The sequence below is a fragment of the Diceros bicornis genome, chromosome 13, assembly GCF_020826845.1.
Source record: "Diceros bicornis minor isolate mBicDic1 chromosome 13, mDicBic1.mat.cur, whole genome shotgun sequence".
Classification (NCBI taxonomy): domain Eukaryota; kingdom Metazoa; phylum Chordata; class Mammalia; order Perissodactyla; family Rhinocerotidae; genus Diceros; species Diceros bicornis.
The window spans coordinates 43383937-43403263 of record NC_080752.1 but is presented as its reverse complement, the minus strand read 5'-3'; the positions used below and the strand labels follow the sequence as shown (position 1 = coordinate 43403263).

At 40.8% G+C, this 19327-nt stretch overlaps 1 protein-coding gene across 1 annotated transcript; it reads left to right on the top strand.

Moving 5' to 3' along the window:
• The first annotated feature begins 664 nt into the window (after positions 1-664).
• On the top strand, positions 665-18939 carry RPA2 (replication protein A2). Its single transcript, XM_058553393.1, has 9 exons — positions 665-791; positions 1045-1151; positions 4890-4991; positions 5124-5237; positions 10672-10746; positions 11469-11585; positions 16651-16758; positions 16937-17031; positions 18234-18939. Exons 1-9 carry the CDS (start codon positions 782-784, stop codon positions 18316-18318), a joined length of 813 nt encoding a protein of 270 aa, XP_058409376.1. The 5' UTR covers positions 665-781; the 3' UTR covers positions 18319-18939.
• The last annotated feature ends 388 nt before the right edge of the window (positions 18940-19327 follow it).

Here is a 19327-nt window from a genome sequence, read left to right as displayed (position 1 = left end):
AAGGAACGGAGGATGCGCAGCTGGATTAGACTGCGAGGGGACCGCGGCGGGGAGGTGTGAGGGGAATCCACAGATCTTTTGAAAGGCCATCTGGGGAAAAGAGTCAAGGTTTCTTACGGCCTTATTAGGGAAAATCAGGACCAGCGGATGGAGATACGAGAAGAGAACCTGGCTCCTTACGGGAAAGAACAAGCAATCCCAAGAGGCACACTGTGTTCCTGGGATGCGCAAATACCGCGCGACTGCGGGGCGGAGACGCCGAAGCAGGAATTCTACTACAGGCCCTTAGATTAAGGCGTCGTCTGATTGGAGAGAGTTTGGCGGGAACAGGAGGGCGCCCACCGAAGGAAGTGATGTAAGATGTCGCTCACTGGACAGGGGTGGGATTACATGTCCCAAGTGTGGAAGTATTATGTTGATTGGTTGTTTTCTTGAGACACCGCCCTGTCAGCGTCTCGCCGCACCTTGCTTCCGGTGGCGCAGCGTGTTTTGCCCTTAGTAAAGATGGCCGCACAGGCTTCCGGCCCCATTGGGAGCAGAGTGCGCGTTTTCAGGAGCGTGACCGGAGAAGACCGGAAAAAGCGTAGGATTCGTGAGCATTGATTGGCTGAAGCGAGAAGCGTTCGGGGCGCTGATTGGCTTCGTCATTCGCGGGAAGGTGTTTGTGGCGCCAGCGAAGAGTAGATAACAGCGCTGCGGCTGCGACAGGGTTCTGAGGTGTCCGGCGAACCCACCAGATCGGAACGTTCTGGGCCTCTTTCCTGAGGGAGTCGTGATCAAGATGTGGAATAGTAATGAGTGGGGCGGAGGAGGATGAGAGTCGCAAGAAGGGCATCGCAAAAGGGCGGGGGTCGGAGAGGCGTGTGGCGGGGGTGGGGGAGGCGCGGGAGCTGCAGGTGGGGGCGTGTAGGGCCCAGGGGAAGGGGGTGGGGAAAGTTAGGGAGGTGCTGGGAGTGGCTGGGAGGCGTGAAGCCTGAGGGGACCTGCGGAGTTTTCAGAAGCATGGAAAGCAGCCCAGATACTAATACTGTTATTTAAAATCAGGTGGCTATGAAAGCTATGGCAGCTCCACCTATGGGGGAGCCGGCGGCTACACACAGTCCCCTGGGGGCTTTGGATCGCCGACACCTTCTCAGGCTGAAAAGAAATCAGTAAGTTGAAAGAGTATTTTGTTCCATTTTATCCTGTCCTGAACCTCCGAACTCATCCACGAGGGAAAATTTAGGCGCGAAGGGCGTTAAACATGAACTGCTTAGATAATTATCAATTATTGTCTTATCGAATCTCATAATTAAGTGGTGTAAGTTTGAAAAACGAAATCTCCCCCTAATTTTGCATCCACTGTTAACTTGGCTTTATTTTGGAATTTACCAATATAGCTAATCAGTCTTGTGGAAAAACTGGACTTGTATTAATCGCCTGTTTTACATTCTTCGAGTATTCAAATTTTATTTATTAAATGTAGTGAGTGATAAAAAAGCAGTCGAAAGAGCATGGTCTTGGAAGTCCACTAGATCTACATTCTGTGGTTCTGACACTCGACTTACAGGGTGTCACTGGACAAATTTCTTAACTTTCTTGGGAGTCAGTTTTGTACCTACTAAATGTGGTTAATAATACATACCTTACAAGGTTGTTGTGAGAGTTAATATATATAAAATGCCTGTGGTACAGTCGCTTTCAGTAAATGGTCCCAGATATTTTTATTAAAGAGAACACGAAAATAAAACAAAGAAATAAAAAGAACACGAGCGTTGGAGCCAGAATACATAGTCTCCAGAATCAACTTTGCGTTTTGACTGGCATTGTGAGCTTAGTGAAGCCCCTAGAACCCTGTGGCCCTTGGTTTTGCTCATCTGGTAATGGTACCGGTACTACTTCTATCACAGGGTGTTTCTGAGAAGTGATAAATAAGGTAATGTATAGGATAGTGATCTGGAAAAACCTGTCCGAATGCTTGGTGTTCAGTCTTGCAGAAATGAGTTTGCATTTAACAACTGCTGTTGATCGCATCCTTTAAATACAGGGTTGATTCGTCGTCTCTTTGGGTGTCAATCAGATATGGTGTTAAGATTCAGTATTAGCAGGTTCTGTGTTTTGTGTACAGGTTGATAAGCTTTTACCTGAACTGTTAATTCAGGGGCGTGTGCTGGTGGGAAAGAATTCATTGATAGTTCCCATACATTTGGATGTTGCTTTATATTTTTCATATAAATTATTTCATATAATCCCATAAGGCGTTGATTGTTTACTGCATTGCACAACAGAGGCTCAGGGAGATTAAGGGACTACTTAAGCTCAGATGGCTGCTAAGTAACTGGAACCAGACGGGGCACACACAATGCTGAGCAGATCCAAAATCTGGTGAGCAGCTTCTGTCTATTGTAGTTTTCTTTTTCTCAGGAAGACCAGAGGGGACTCCAGTCCTCTAACTTTGTCTTCCTTGAGGAGGAAGAAAGAGGAAGGAGAAAACAAAAGATAAATGATTGATTCTCATCTTTTCTCCCTTCTTCCTTCCTGTTGTTAGAATTTTTGTCTCAGAATCCCTAGCTTGGGCAGTGTATTAAGACAGCTTTTCAGATGATGATGGTTATAAACTGGAGACTCAAACTCAGATCTTTTTGTTTTTAAATCTAGTGCCTTTTCCATGGTAAGTTAGATAAATGCCCTATCTAAAATGTTTCCTATGGACTATAAACCTGTTATATTTTACTGAACCTTGTGAAATTTCCAATACTGACCATTTTTTACCTATAAAAATGATGGTTTCATACAGTACTATCAGTAGCCTGTGTTCATAGTCAGCTAGAAAATAATCTTTTTCAAAATTAAACATATTTGTGTTGGTACATTCCCTGTGAATCTTTTTGGAACAAACTAGGAACTCCTTGCAATCAGTTCCTGGCACATAATAGGTGCTCATTAAAAAAAAAAAGAAATATCTGTGATTTGAGATGAATTTGAAGGTATTGCTAACACCTCAATCATTATATCTAACTTTTTTACCTGAGGAGTAATATTTGTTGAATACATACTACATGTAGAGATTGGCATTAGCATTTTTATATACATGATATGTTTTGTTTACAATTTGAAAGGTGGATATCCTTATTTTACAGAGAGGTGGTGGTGTGTCCAGAGCAGTGGAGCTGGGATTTGAACACAGGTCTATAGGACTGTCTGGCTCCAAAGCCATTGTTCTTGCTCCTGTTAACCATAGTGGTTCTTAGTTTTCTTATGCTGAAAATATGATGAAAATCTCACCTGTGATAGGTGAAAACATAACATATAGTAGAGAATGAGAGCTAAAACATGGGACCTCAGCAAATTTCAAATCTGTAAATACTAATATATCATATAACTTCACATATAAAATACCATAAAGTAAAATTTAAAAACATAGTTGATTCCTTCATATCCTTATTAAAAGCTATTGAAGATATAAAGAGTGAGGGTCAATAGCTGACATAATAATTACTAACATTTATTGAGTACATACAATGTACTGGGTAGTATTCTAGGTATTTCACCGTATATTTAATTTTCATAATGATTTTATCATTCCTAGTTTTACAGATGAGGAAACTGAGGTACAGATGAGTTGAGAAATGTGACTGAGAACACATTGCTCCTGAGTGGTAGAGCCATAATCTTAAGCCCCAAGTGTGGCTGCTGCCTTTTGTGGCCTGTGCTGGTGGTTGGCTAGGCTTACTTTATACCATCCTGGCAATACTCACCATTCAGAATGATGCTTCAGCAAAGTGAGATGTTGCTAGTGTCATGGACCTTCAGGGCAAAGCTGCGACTGTTAAATCCATGAAGGCCAGGAGTCTACTCTTTTCTCTCTTATGTGTAGAACAGCTATTGGGTTACTTCCTGTTGACTTCTGACAGGACTCTGATCTTTAATCCACCATGCATTTTCTGCCTTGTACATATTCCCTCTATGAGTTTGTGGGAGTACATATTTGCCCTCAGCCTATAATGTCCATTCGTTACCCACTTTTTTCACTGTCAAAATTTTCATGCTTCAGAGTCCAGCCCAAATGCTCCCTCTTCTCGAAAGTACCGTTAAATTTTTCTAAGATCCCACACAGCGAATCTCATCCATAGTGTCAAGACCAGGTTTGTTAACTTACATTTGTACCTCCCCTAGGTTAAGAGTGTGTTGAGGGCAAATCCTATCCCATTTTTCTCATGTTTATGTCACCCAGACAACCCCTGGCCAGTGGTAGCAACAGTAAGAGTTTGCACTGTTGGTAGGCTGCTTTAGGGTGTGACTTGAGTGTCCTCACTAAACACTCTTCTGCCTGTCACATCCTCTCCCTTCCCTTTAAGATGTCCAGTGTGGCTCAGCACTTATCCCATTTCCCCCAGGACTTGTATCTGTTGTCAGAACATCTGTCCTAAGGGAACTATACTTCTAACTTTTTGTTGTATTTTATCACAAGACTTAGAGCAACTCCAGAGTTCTGTCTCTGCTGGCCATTGCTCAAACCTTTTCCAAATATCTCATCTCATTGGTGACCTGAACAGCCAGCTCCAGCTTACCTTCTTCCTAAAACTGGAGTTTCCTCTTTAAAGGTCTGGAGGCAAGTCATCCTTCCTTATGCTTTCCCCGTGCTGGCCTACTCATTTTGGTGAATCCCTAATGCAACACAAACTCACCCATTCATTAGGAGCTTTGGAGTCAGACAGACCTGGGTTTGAACTCTAAAGTGTGGCATTATTGTTAGCTATATGACCCTCGTTTCCATCTCTGAAGCAAGGATAATGAGGTTTATTTTGAAGATTCAATGTTATAATATATGTAAAGTGCACATAGCAGGTGTTAAATGAGTGTTAGTTACTATTTTCTTAATTGAGTTTATGCATACTTTTTCTTTTCAGAGAGCCCGTGCCCAACATATTGTGCCCTGTACCATATCTCAGCTGCTTTCTGCCACTCTGGTTGATGAAGTGTTCAAAATTGGGAATGTTGAGATTTCACAGGTATGTGAAATAATTTATGGAAGAGTCACCTAATCATATGAAGAATGAAATAAAACTTACTTCATTTAAAAATCCATAAATGTTGCTTTGGTTTCCAGGAAAGCCAAATTCTTTTTTTTTCTTCTGATCTAGGTCACTATTGTGGGTATAATCAGACATGCAGAGAAGGCTCCAACCAACGTTGTGTACAAAATAGATGACATGACAGCTGCACCCATGGATGTTCGCCAGTGGGTCGACACAGATGTAAGCGGTTGTTTTTAAATCAGGGTGGGGTTACTTTGGGACTTTGGAGATGTCAAACTTTTTTAGTCTTACTTTTTACAAGTTTTCCTTACTATAAAAATAATACGTAAGCAGGACATCAAAGGCAGGAACCCTAAAATGAAAGGTGAATACATTTGATTTCATAAAAGTTTAAAACCTTCTAAACTTCCCAAAATACTGCAAAGTTAAAAGGAAAGTGACAGGAGACGCTAGAATGTAAACTATTTGAGAACAAAGATTTTTTTCTTGGTCACCACTGTTTCCCCGGCACCTAGAACAGTGCCTGTTACATAGTGGGCCCTCAATAAATACTGTTTAAGTGAATGGAAAAATTTTTGCAACACGTTAAAAACATTTAAAAATTTTAATAAAAGCTGTTACAAAGCAAAAAAAAAGCAACTGCCCCTTAGAAAAATGGGCAAAGAAGATACACAGATAATTCCTAAAAGATGAAATACAAATTACAGCAACAATAACAAAAGCAGGTTTAATAAATATTAAGATACCATTTTTAAATTGGTAAAGGCAAAAAGGATGACAGTGTCCACTTCTGGTGAGAGCAGTAGCTAGCACAATGCGTCTAGCACTTAGTAGGCACTTAGGAAATATTTGTTGAAGGATTTGTCCTTGTTTGTCTAGGGAAGTGGATACCATCCTAGCCTGATGGTATAACTATAAATTGGTATTACTTTTCTCAAAAATCAGCTGGTGATCAAAATCATCCATAAAAAATATTGACCTGGCACTCCACTGCTGGAGATTTGCATTAAGGAAATAATGAAAGACATGCAAAGATTCGGTTGTAAGATTGTTGATCATAGCGTTACAGTCATGCGCCGCATAATGACGTTTCAGTCAATGATAGACTGTGTATACTATGGTGGTCCCATAAGATTAGTACCATATAGCCTAGGTGTGTAGGAGGCTATAGCGTCTAGGTTTGTGTAAGTACACTCTATGATCGCACAACAATGAAATAGCCTAAAGACATATTTCTCAGAACATATCCCCGTCATTAAGTGACATATGGCTGTATTCATAATAAAGAAAAATTAAAGCAATCTCAAAATGCTAGCAATAGGGTATTATTAATTTAACCATGGATATATTTATGAAATACAGCACATGATGTAGAAATGTATGTATTGTCACAAAGTGTTTACTATAAATTGTCGAGAGGAAAAGAGCATGTTACAAGATAGTATGCATAGTATGACCCTATTTTTGCAAGGTAACGTGTATGAATGTTTATATAAACATGGAGAAAAATAGACTGAAAGAAAATTTATGTGTATTTGCTTTTCTTCCACTTGCCATTTTATTTATTTATTTTTCAATTATTTTATTGAGGTCATACTGCTTTATAATAACATTGTGTGATTTCAGGTGTACATTATTATTTATCAGTTTCTGTATAAATTGCATGGTGCTCACCACCAATAGTCTTTTTTTTTTTTTTTTTTTTGTGAGGAAGATCAGCCCTGAGCTGACATCCATGCTAATCCTCCTCTTTATGCTGAGGAAGACCGGCTCTGAGCTAACATCTATTGCCAATCCTCCTCCTCCTTTTTTCCCCAAAGCCCCAGTAGATAGTTGTATGTCATAGTTGCACATCCTTCTAGTTGCTGTATGTGGGACGCGGCCTCAGCATGGCTGGAGAAGCGGTGCGTCGGTGCGCGCCCAGGATCCGAACCTGGGCCGCCAGTAGCAGAGCGCGTGCACTTAACCCCTAAGCCACAGGGCCGGCCCCAATAGTCTAATTTTTATCTGTCACCATACGTACGTGCCCCTTTACCCCTTTCGAGCCCCGCCAACCCTCTTCCCCTCTGCTAACCACTAATCTGTTCTTTTTATTTTTCATTTGGGCAGAAGGGCTCTTGGTTCTTTATATTGTTTTTAAAACACATTCATTATACAAAATTTGGATAATAAACACTTTGTATGCTATTTTCACTTCAAAAACCACAAGTCATCTGTAGAGAAATAATTTATTTTGGTGATTAAGCATTCTTTGTGTGTGTGTGTGTGTGTGTGTGTGTGTGTGTGTGAGTAGATCAGCCCTGAGCTAACATCCATGCTAATCCTCCTCTTTTTGCTGAGGAAGACCAGCTCTGAGCTAACATCCATTGCCAATCCTCCTCCCTTTTTTTCCCCAAAGCCCCAGTAGATAGTTGTATGTCATAGTTGCACATCCTTCTAGTTGCTGTATGTGGGACGCGGCCTTAGCATGGCCAGAGAAGCGGCGCGTCGGTGCGCGCCGGGGATCCGAACCCGGGCCGCCAATAGCTGAGCACGCACACTTAACCACTAAGCCACAGGGCTGGCCCACCATTCTTTATTTTTAGCTTCTCAGGAAAATACAGGATAATTTATTCAACAATTATTGGAGTACCGATTCTGAACCAGACTGTGCTTGGTTTCACGTGTACAAAGAATGAAAAAGACATAGTCCTTGCCATCAAGTGGGGAGATAGGTACTACAGATGCCTGATACTTGCTCATATAAAATATACCATGCTTACTAATAAAACATTTAAAAATCACCTGAGGGCCGGCCCCGTGGCTTAGCGGTTACGTGCGCGCGCTCCGCTGCTGGCGGCCCGGGTTCAGATCCCGGGCACGCACCGACACACTGCTTCTCCGGCCATGCTGAGGCTGCGTCCCACATACGGCAACTAGAACGATGTGCAGCTATGACATACAACTATCTACTGGGGCTTTGGGGGGGTGGGAAATAAATAAAATCTAAAAAAATAAATAAATAAATAAAAATCACCTGAAATCGCACATCCCAGAGATGACTACTGTCATAACACATTTTGGTAAATACCCTGTCAGACATTTCTCTCTGCGTATTTGTACATATAGATGTATGCATACAGCTTTACATAACGGATGATACCATATGCAACTGCTCTATAATCTTCTGTTTTCACTCAAAACTATCATGTGGAACTGATTTCTTTTTTTTCTTTTTTTTTTTTTGCTGAGGAAGACCGGCTCTGAGCTAACATCTATTGCCAATCCTTCTCCTTTTTTTTCCCCAAAGCCCCAGTAGATAGTTGTATGTCAAAGTTGGACATCCTTCTAGTTGCTGTATGTGGGACGCGGCCTCAGCATGGCCGGAGAAGCGGCGCGTCGGTGCATGCCCGGGATCCGAACCTGGGACGCCAGTGGAGTGCATGCACTTAACCGCTAAGCCACAGGGCCGGCCCGGAACTGATTTCTAATGTCAATAAATATAGATTTACATCATCATTTTTAGCAACTGCCTATTCTGTCATAAGGATACATCATCCTTACTCAATAGTATACTCAATCAGGGAATGTTTAGCTTGTTTCAGTATTTGCTATAATAGACAATGCCCCAGTGAGCATCTTTGTGTGTCTCTTTTCATGATTATGAGATAATCTTAAGATGAATTCTTTAAAACTAGGTTTTCTAGCTTTAAATCTACATTTTACATTTTTTAAGTTTTAATCTTACATTTACATTTTTACTGCCTTCCAAAAATGTACCAGTTTACACTTCATTAATGCATGCAAGTGCCCGGTTAGTTTTCTACACCCTAACGGTGGGTTTTATGAATCTTAAATTTTATATGATAGTTTAAAAAATAGTCTTATCAGTGAGAATTTTCTCGTTTTTTTAATTTGTATTTCTTTGGTTTTAGTGAGGTTGAATTTTTTTTTTTTTACTATATTTAATGTTACTTTGTGAGTTTTTTGGTAAATTGTCTCTAAGTCCATTGATTCCCCCACCCCCAGGAATACTTGTTTGTTTATTTTAGTTTGTAACAGCTTGAAAAATAGTAACCTCTTATCATAATTATACAATTTCTCTAGTTTGTCTTTTAACTTTAAAAGCTTATCCTAGTCTCAAATTATTATTTTTTTATTGTTCATGTTTTCTTCTATTATTTCTATGATTTTTTATTTTTTTTATAATTACATCTGATCTATTAGGAATATATTTCAGGGGCCAGCCCGTGGCTTAGCGGTTAAGTGCGTGCGCTCCGCTGCTGGCGGCCTGGGTTCGGATCCCGGGCGCGCACGAGGCACTGCTTCTCCGGCCATGCAGAGGCCGCGTCCCACATACAGCAACTAGAAGGATGTGCAGCTATGACATACAACTATCTACTGGGGCTTTGGGGGGAAAATAAATAAATAAATAAAATCCTTAAAAAAAAAAAAAAAAAGGAATATATTTCAGTAAAAGGAGAGAAGTATGGAACCAGCTTTGCTTTTTCCAAGTAGTTATAAAATGTTTTATGTGGGAATAAAAAGTTTTATCTGTGGTATAGATTCAGCTATGGACGATAATAGATAGGTGGAGTGAAATGCAAAAAAATAGTTGATGATCTCCAGCTGGTGGGATTTGAGGTGTTTTTTATTTTTAAATACGTATATTTTATTTTCTGGTTTTTTATAATCATGTATTTTATAATCCAAAAAGAACTTTAAGACTCAGCTTATATATTTTTCTTATAAATAATATGTACATATTTTAGAAAACTCAAAAAGAAATATTAAAATCATTTGGTGAGCATCCCAGTTAACTGCTTGTTAACATTTTGGTGTGTATTTTCCCATAGAGGGGAAATCAGCTTTTTTTCATGTTACATCTGGTCTTCCCAGACAATAAATAGAATACTACGTTGTCATTTGCGGTGGTATGAAGTATGCCCTTATTTGAATGTGTGCTCATCGTTGGATAAGGTTGTTTTAAAATTTTTAGTATTCTAAATTATAGCATATACATATTCTTAAAGCTAAATCTTAATGCTTGTTCTTTTTTCTTTTTTTTTTTTTTTGCGAGGAGGACCAGCCCTGAGCTAACATCCAATGCCAATCCTCCTCTTTTTTGCTGAGGAACACTGGCCCTGGGCGAACATCTGTGCCCATCTTCCTCTACTTTATATGGGATGCCGCCACAGCGTGGCTCGCCAAGCGGTGCGTCGGTGCGTGCCCAGGATCCAAACCGGCAAACCCCGGGCTGGCACAGCAGAGCTCGCGCACTTAACCGCCCACGCCACTGGCCGGCCCCTTAATGCTTGTTCTTAATTATTTCCTTAAATTCCTAAAAGTAGATTTGCTATGCCAATAAGTATGTCCACCAGAAAAAAGTTGTGTGCCTAAGACCATTGAATGAGAGTGCCATAATTATTTGCTTTTTTGATAATATGCATAACATAGAACTTTGGAACTGGGAATTACCTTTAGAGATATTTTTATTCTAATTTCTGATTTTATAAAAAGTAATAAAAAAGGGCAAATTAGTTAGTGCCATATTAGGATCCTTTAGCTCTTTTACTTTATAACTTTCTCTTTCTGCACAGAATTTAGAAATTTTAAAGAGACTTTAACTAACATCACTAAAACCTTAGTGATACGTTTGTATTTTATCTTTTAGGATGCCAGTGGTGAAAACACTGTAGTTCCTCCAGAAACGTATGTGAAAGTGGCTGGCCATCTGAGATCTTTTCAGGTAAAGTCAGAAAAAAATAACAGTTAAAATGTATTTGCATGGAGCAGTTTCTGGATTCATGCCTGACTTTAGGATACTTAAGACTTAATAAAGTCTCCATGTTTAAAGATTTTATTTATTTATTTTTTCCCCCCCAAAGCCCCAGTAGATAGTTGTATGTCATAGCTGCACATCCTTCTAGTTGCTGTATGTGGGACACGGCCTCAGCATGGCCAGAGAAGCAGTGCGTCGGTGCGCGCCCGGGATCCGAACCTGGGCCGCCAGCAGCGGAGCGCTCGCACTTAACCGCTAAGCCACGGGGTCGGCCCAGAGTCTCCATGTTTAATGGGAGTTATATTGAGGTTATTTTATTCTCTTCTTCAAAAGGAAATAGCGGGTTTTTACCTTAACTTAAAACTAGCAGAATGTAGAGAAAGAACAGGATCTCTGCCTATAATTGCCCTTTGTGGCATCTATTTGGTGTAGCTTGGAGTCTGGAGACTAGCCTCTGCTTGGTTGTCTAACCTTGGGGAAGTCATTGAACATCTCTGAGCTAGTTTTGCTTTTTTTCTCATATTATTGACTATATATGAATTAACCTTGAGTTAAAAATTTTAAGTATATAACACATTTTTCCCATATTGGCAAAATATTATAACCAGGAAAAGAATCACAGTGTTTTGATCTGAAATTAACTTGTATTTGCTCGTCCTTTATTCACATTTTTCTCTTTATTTTAATAGAACAAAAAAAGCCTGGTCGCCTTTAAGATCATGCCTCTGGAGGATATGAATGAGTTCACCACACATATTCTGGAAGTAGTCAATGCACACATGATGCTGAGCAAATCTCACAGCCAGGTGAGCAGCTTCACTCTCATAGTTTTTTCTCTTTCTTGGAAGAACATAGACAGCTTCTGTGCTCTGGCGTTGATTTCCTAGACGTTTTGAAGGTTGAGCCAGAAGAAAGGCATCACTCAGTCCTCAGAATATTTTCCTCATGAGCTATGCCATGTTATTTTATTCCAAATGAAGCACTCATGTTTCTCTTAGCATTACAAGTTCCTCCGACCCCACTAGCTTGGATGGCTGAGAATTAAGACAACCTTCAAGTGTAGACACATAACCATAGGCTGAGCTCCTAGCTCCAGGATTGTCAGTCCGTATTCAGAGGAAAACTCCAATTAGGACAGCATTTTGCTGCTTTCCTTCCAACCTATTGGCTAAATAGGAAAAATCATGCACCGTTATTTTGTGCCTGAAGTTATATTTCTTGCTTCATATTGACATTTCTCGACATTATTTTCTTTTGTATGAATTTAATTTGGCAAGTCCATCCAGGACCACATAAAGGGTTTGTTGATTCTTGTATTAGAATATCCTTGGATGAATGTCCTTCTGGTGGTAATGTGGAGGATTGGTTACAGTAGGAGAAACTAGAGAACTGATGAGCCATTAAGGAGGCTCTTATATCCTATTCTGTGCCAAGCACTTTGTTAAGCACTGGGGATACAGAGATAAATTCATTCATTCCTTCATTTAAAAAGTATTTATTGAAAATAAATACATGGACAAAGAGAACAGATTAGTGGTTACCAGAGAGGAAGGGGGTTGGGGGTGTGCATAAGGGGTAAAGGGGCACATATATATGGTGACTGACAAATAATAATGTACAACTGAAATTTCACAATGTTATAAACTATTTTGACAACAATAAAAAAAGAAAAAGTATTTATTCAGCCTAGTATGTGCCAATCATTATTCTAGGCTCTTGGAATATAGCAGTGAACAAGATGGATAAAGTGTCTGCCCTCAAACTTATATTCTTGAGAGAAATGGGCAATAAACAAGAAAACAAATTATGTAATTTTATGTGGTTATAGTTGCTCTGAAATAAAACATAAGCAGAGTAGAAGAAAAGAGTGATGGAGGGAATAAGAATGGTACAATTTTAGATAGGAGAAGAACATTCTAAGCAGAGAGAATAGAAAGTCAGAAGCCATGAGGCTCAAACAAGCTTGGCATACCTGAGGCCAGCAAGAAGGCCAGAGTGTCTGGATGAAGCAGGTGACAGGGAGAGTGGTAGAGAGATGTAGGCAAGGAGGCAGGAGGACCCAGATCGTGTAGGCTTTGTAGGCCACAGTAAGGATTACTTTTCTAATTGATACTAAACCTTTAGAAGGTTTTGACTAGGGAGTGATGTGGTCTGATTTACTTTTTAAAAAGCTCACTTGGGCTTCTGTATGGAGACTAGACTATGAGGCACCAAGAATAGCAACAGAAGTAATTCAGGGGAATGGTAATGGCAGCTGGGATAAGGATTGGTTGGATTCCAGTATATTTTGAAGGTAGAGCTGACGGGACTTATTGGTGGGTTAGATACAGGATATTAAAAAAAAAAGGGAGGGTTCAAAAATGACTCCTAGGTTTGGGGCTTGAGCGACTAGCTGAAGCTAGCGGGTTTGGAGGGTAAAATCCAGAGTTCTGTTTTGGACTTACCAAGTATGAGATGCCGGTTAGATATCCACGTGGAGAACAGAATGGACAGTTGAATATATAAAGCTGGGGCTCAAGGGAGAGGTCAAGACTAGAGCTAGAACTTTGGGAGTCATTGTTGTACAGGTGATATTTAGAGCCTTAGATGAGATGAGATAACTAGGGCGTTAAGAGGTCAGAGATCTGAGCTCTGGGACACACTAACCTTCAGAAGTCTGGAAGCAGAACAGGAACCAGTGAAAGTCAAAAAAGTTGCCGCTGGGCAGGAGGAAAACCAGGAAATGTGATTCTGTAGAATATTCTGAAAAGAGTATTTTAAGAAGAAGGAAGTGGAGATCAATTGTAGAATGCTGCCTAGAAGTCAAGTAAAATGATGAGACAGGTCTGCTGTTGGATTTGGAAACATGGATCTTCAAAAGAGAGGCTTCAGTGGAAGATAGGGTAAAAGTGAGTTAAAAAAAAAGGGATTGGATAGAAAGTTTAAGGTGTTTATTTTATTGCTATACTTTATAATATGTATATGTATGTATCAAATGTTACATCGTAAAAATGGTTTTAAAGTGAGACTGGGTGGTTAGGGAGTAGAAACTGGGAGTATAGACACTTACATTGAGGAGTAAATAAAACAATCCTTGGGGCCGGCCCCGTGGCGTACTGGTTAAGTGCGCGCGCTCCGCTGCTGGCGGCCGGGGTTCGGATCCCGGGCACGCACCGATGCACCACTTGTGAAGACATGCTGTGGCGGCCTCCCATATAAAGTGGAGGAAGATGGGCACGGATGTAAGCCCAGTGGCAGTCTTCCTCAGCAAAAAGAGGAGGATTGGCAATGGATGTTAGCTCAGGGCTGATCTTCCTCACAAAAAAAAGAATAAATTAAAAAATAAATAAATAAAATAATCCTTTCCCTGAAAGAGTTTGTGTTAAGCATTGGGGGTTCAGATCACTTAAGCAGTGATAAGTGGCAAGTGCAGGGTGCCATGGAACCACAGAGAAGGGTTTCCTATCCTGACCTGGACACCAAGAAAGGTCCCCTGGAGGAGGTGATGCCTAAACCAGCACGTGAGGCCATTTCAGCAGAGGTGTCTGGGTAAAAAATAGTATTCAGTTCAGTATTAGTGGCTTGTAAAATGTAAGACTTCTGTTTCACCAGCAGGCAATGTGAAGGCATCTAGCTTGAAAACAAGGGACCATTGGGGCCGGCCCGGTGGCGCAAGCGGTTAGGTGCATGCGCTCCGCCGCCACGGCCCAGGATTCGCTGGTTCAGATCCCGGGCACGCACCGACGTACTGCTTGTCAGGCCATGCTGTGGCAGGCGTCCCATATAAAGTGGAGGAAGATGGGCATGAATGTTAGCTCAGGGCCAGTCTTCCTCAGCAAAAAGAGGAGGATTGGCAGATGTTAGCTCTGGGCCAATCTTCCTCACAAAAAAAAAAAAAAGAAAGAAAACAAGGGAGCATGATTGATTTTTGTTTTTTTTATTACCTCAAAGCATTTAATGAACATTTGTTGAGTGAATGAATCTCTCGACTGGATGGGATTTCTCCTAATGAGCTTCCACAGTGCTCTTACATCTGTTATGGGTACTTAACATAGTTGATCTTCTGTCATCCTTGTTTATTCAGTTCAATAGATTAAACATTGACTGAGCACATACTGTCCACCAGGCACTGTGCAAAGATGGAGGGGCTTGTAGAGGAAAGTGACAAGCAAACAGTATGATGGCTGCTATGAGAGGGGATGGGCCAAGTGCTCTGAGAGCCAAGAAGGAAGAACCTGACTAACTTGGCTTAGGGAATGTCAGAGAAGGCTTTACAAAGGCAGTGGCAATTAAGTTGGGCTTTGAAGGGTGAGAAGAGTGTTTACCAGGCAGATGAAGGGAGGAACGTCCAGGTAGGGAACAGCATGTTCAGGTCAGAGGCATGTTTGTGGATGGCAAGAAGTCCAAGTGCAGCTGGGGAGTAAAGAATGTTGGAAAGGAGTGAGCAAGAATAAAATACAGATTTTGATGTCTAGTTGTGGTAGCTCTTGAATGTCTAGGAGTTTTATATCATTTTCACAGGCAGGGGGAGCCACCTGAAAGCTTTTAGGCAGAAGAGTGACATGATCAGAAGTTATTACTTGGTAGCAATTGAGGAGAATTGATTGGAGTAGGAGAGACTGGCAGCTGAGATACCAGTCAGGAGGGTGAGGAGCATCGACTTGAGCTACACTGAAGATTGTATCGACGGGCCTTGGTGATAGATTGTGGAAGGTGAGCGAATGGAGACTCACAGATGACTGAAGTCTGCAGGATTGGGTTTGGGTTTACTAATTGAGATGGAATATAGCAAGGCAAGCAGGTTTGGGGAGGGAATTAAATTTTTTGAAGTGTGTGAGATACCTGGGTGGAGGTAGACGACTGGGGACGAGGATTTGTGGCCTAGAAGGGGGTCTGGGATGAAATTCTAGGAGAACTATCAGCCTTTTGGGAGACAGGTAGAAGAAAAGGTTAATGAGGGGGTACTGAGAAGGTATGGTTTGATAGGTCACTGGAGAACTGGAAGAAAATGGTATCAGGAAGCCTAGGGAGGGATGCATTCCAGGACGAGTGTGGGCAGCAGTGTTTGTCTCTAAGAGGTTAGGTGTTGTGAGGACCAAAAGAGACTGTTGGATATGTTGATTGAAAAGTCATTGGTGACTTTGGTGAGAACAGTTTCAGAGGGGTGTTTGGGGAGAATCCAGTCATGTGTCGCTTAACAATGGGGATACGTTCTGAGAAATGCACCATTAGGTGATTTCGTCATTGTGCAAACATCATAGCGTGTACTTACACAAACCTGGATGGTATAGCCTCCTACACACTGAGGCTGTGTGGTACTAATGTTATAGGACCACCATCGTATATGTGGTCTGTTGTTGACTGAGACGTTGTTATGTGGCACGTGACTGTAGTGGTGGGCTGAAGAGTGACTAAGGAGAAAGGAAATGAAAACAATAATTATAGCCTATTATTTTTAGAAATTGGGTGGTGAGAAGAGAGGGTGATGGGAACTATGTCTTCTTTTCTCTCCTTGTAATGCTTCATGCCTGGGTGACACTGAGTAAATGCTTGAGTGATTAAGCACCAAGGATAGATACGATTAGAGCAAATCTGGGTAATTTTCTTCTCAGTGCTAATTTTCCTCTGGTTCCTCTCACATCACAAAGAAAAGAAGAAGCCAGGTGGTACTTTTCTCTCTGTTTGATATTATGTGCTTCAGAGGATTACTTCACCTTCCTTTGAAATACTTAGTAGATAATAGCTGTCCCTTCCAATGTAAGCAATGGTTATTGGGAAAACTCTGCTTGAATTGTTTTTTATAAGCAGCTTATTAACAAGTTGTTTAAAATAGCAAGGAGTGTATTTAAATTGGTGAAGTTTCTAATGTTATGAACTTCTTTTTTAATTCAGCCCTCAGCAGGGAGAGCACCTATCAGCAATCCAGGAATGGGGGAAGCAGGGAACTTTGGTGGGAATAGCTTCATGCCAGCAAATGGCCTCACTGTGGCCCAAAACCAGGTAAACACTGAGTGGTTCCAGAAATGCAAAACACAGACAATCCTAAATTTATTACTTCCTTAATGATTCTAAGGCTGTCTAAGTACCCAACTCATTTCTCTCTTGTAAAGGGACTCAGATTTACATAGGGGAGCTGATTCAAAGTAGTTGCTAAAATCTTTCTGATTTAAATCTTCAGGTGCTAAATTTGATTAAGGCTTGCCCAAGGCCTGAAGGGTTAAACTTTCAAGATCTCAGGAACCAGCTCCAACACATGGCTGTAGCCTCAATAAAGTGAGTATTTGGTTTCCGTCAGCTAGGGCTCCAGAATTTTACCTATTTCACCTCACCAGGGTTTCCTGGTAATGAGAAGTGAGTTCAAAAATTTTTTTTCATTTTTCTTGATGGAACTATCTGTTAACTGCAACCTTATTGACAGAAGGGAAGTTGTTTAATCGTGGAAAATAGAAAAAGGACTCACAGAGATGATGCTACCCATCACATCACTCGTTCATTTGTTCATTCAACAAATACTAAATCCCGTTATGTGCGGGGATATAATTTTGAGCAAAAATTGACTAGATAAATCTGACCTCTTATGGGTTTAGTCTGGAGGAGTGAGGTCCTTAGCTCCCGGTCCTCCAGTGTACAGTCCCATTGGCGTGACTGTCCCCACTGTGGAGATGTGTGCTTCAGGCTATCTGAGCCTGAAGCCATTAGACAGTCCCTCCAACGTCCTTGTCCTGATTCCATGTTAGGCAAGCAGCTTCCTGATTCCAGTGAATTAATCAAACAACTGAGTATTGTGGTGCTTGTGATAGTTGTCACTACAAATCAATTGATATTCTAGGCCTCCATAGAGAAGAATTGCTGGGGTCTAACTCCATTTCCTGTCCTATAAAATGAAAATATTATTCCTATCTCAGACTTGCTTTGATAATGAGGTACAGAATCACTGTCACATAGTAGATGCTCTATAAATTTTTACTGTTATTAAATATGTTACTGACACTGACCCTGAGGGCCTTGAAATGTTTGAAGGTGTCATACCGTTTCTGGAAAGACCTTTCCATTACTTCCTACAACTTCTCAGAGGAGGAGCTAGAGGATTGGTGGGTGGAGAGGAGGAACTTTTAAAAATAGCTGTTTATATTAGGAGATTTTATGTGCAAGCTGGACTATAGCTTTTGATTCTTGTTTCAATTTGCTTAGACTGATATTTAAGGCAGGCCCTATTGTCTTGCCTTTGCACAATTTGGGAGAGGGATCCAAAGTGGCCCTCATAGCCATTGTCTCTCCATGGATTACCTCGGTTTTGTGATTTTACTGGCATTTCTCCCTGCAAGAGCCCTCTGTGAGCAAAATAGCTGTGAATTCTTAGCTAAGATAGAAAGTGGGGAAGTGAGTGAAGTTTACATATTTGGCCATATCCAAAAGGCAGTTTCCTTTCTTCTGCATTGGTTTGAAAATGAGCCTTTTTTTCCCTTTCTTTCTAGGCAAGCTGTGGATTTTCTTAGCAACGAGGGACACATCTATTCCACTGTGGATGATGATCATTTTAAATCCACAGATGCTGAATAACTGGATCTAATTGGGTACCTGAGATATTTTCCAACTGGACCTATTTTCACAATCTGTTGTTTCCAGCTGTGCATATGTTTGGCCAGTTGAGTTCTAGGAAGTAGGTTTTATCTATACTTGGTCTCAATTGACGTCCTTTTGAAATTTACTGCTCTTCTGGTTTTTTGAAGCTCCAAGAGAGATCAACTGACAAGAACATAAACCCAGGCGGAATTTCTTAAAGTTACAAATAAGCTGTTTACAACATAAGGATAGATGGATTTGGAGGAGAGATTCTACCAAGAAAGTTTGGCAGTGTTACTTAAACAATACTCGGGAGTTCTATTCCTAAAATGTTTTCTTTTGAGAGAAGATGAGCAAGACTAGGGCATATCAGCAGAGAGCTAGCCCAGAAACCTGCTAACCTCTACCTGTTTTTGTTCCCCACTTTAGTTATGTGGCTTTACTTTCAGAATTGCACTTTCCTTCATCTTGTCATGACTGCTGCTGAAAGTGTGTTTTTATGAACATGAGGTTCTTGAGTGGTGGCCTCAGGGGCAGAGGAGAGAAAGAATTGTTATTATGTTTTGTACAAAGTAAGTACATCCATATGTTTAATAAAATAGTGCTATTATTGCAGAACTTGTGAAAATGTTGTTTTCTTTTTAAGTGGTATAATTAACTGCTTTATCAGGTGAGGCAGTGGAGCATAGCTTCACTTGGACTTGAAATCCTGGCTTTCCCGCTTTTTAGTTAGGATCTTGAGCAGGCTACGTTAGCTCTGAGAGGCTTCATTTCCTCATTTATGAAAAGAACAGCGTTATTTCCTTATAGGTTTCTTGTGAAAATCGAATAAAATAACATTTGTAAAGCATCTAGCATTGCCATTAATAGGGGTTAGAAAGTAACCCTTAATTTTGACTCTCTAGCAGTGTATGATCACAGAACTGAATCGAATATCTACCATTTGACCTCAGATGAGACTCTCTAAAGGCCTACAGCTATTTTTTGGCCAACTTAATCAGCTCCA

What these genes read in the sequence shown, in the direction of transcription:
- RPA2 (XM_058553393.1), top strand. An exon ending in CTCAGGCTGAAAAGAAATCA is followed by an intron (nt 1,152 to 4,889) that starts GTAAGTTGAAAG and finishes TTTTCTTTTCAG; the next exon opens with AGAGCCCGTGCCCAACATAT. An exon ending in GCCAGTGGGTCGACACAGAT is followed by an intron (nt 5,238 to 10,671) that starts GTAAGCGGTTGT and finishes TTTATCTTTTAG; the next exon opens with GATGCCAGTGGTGAAAACAC.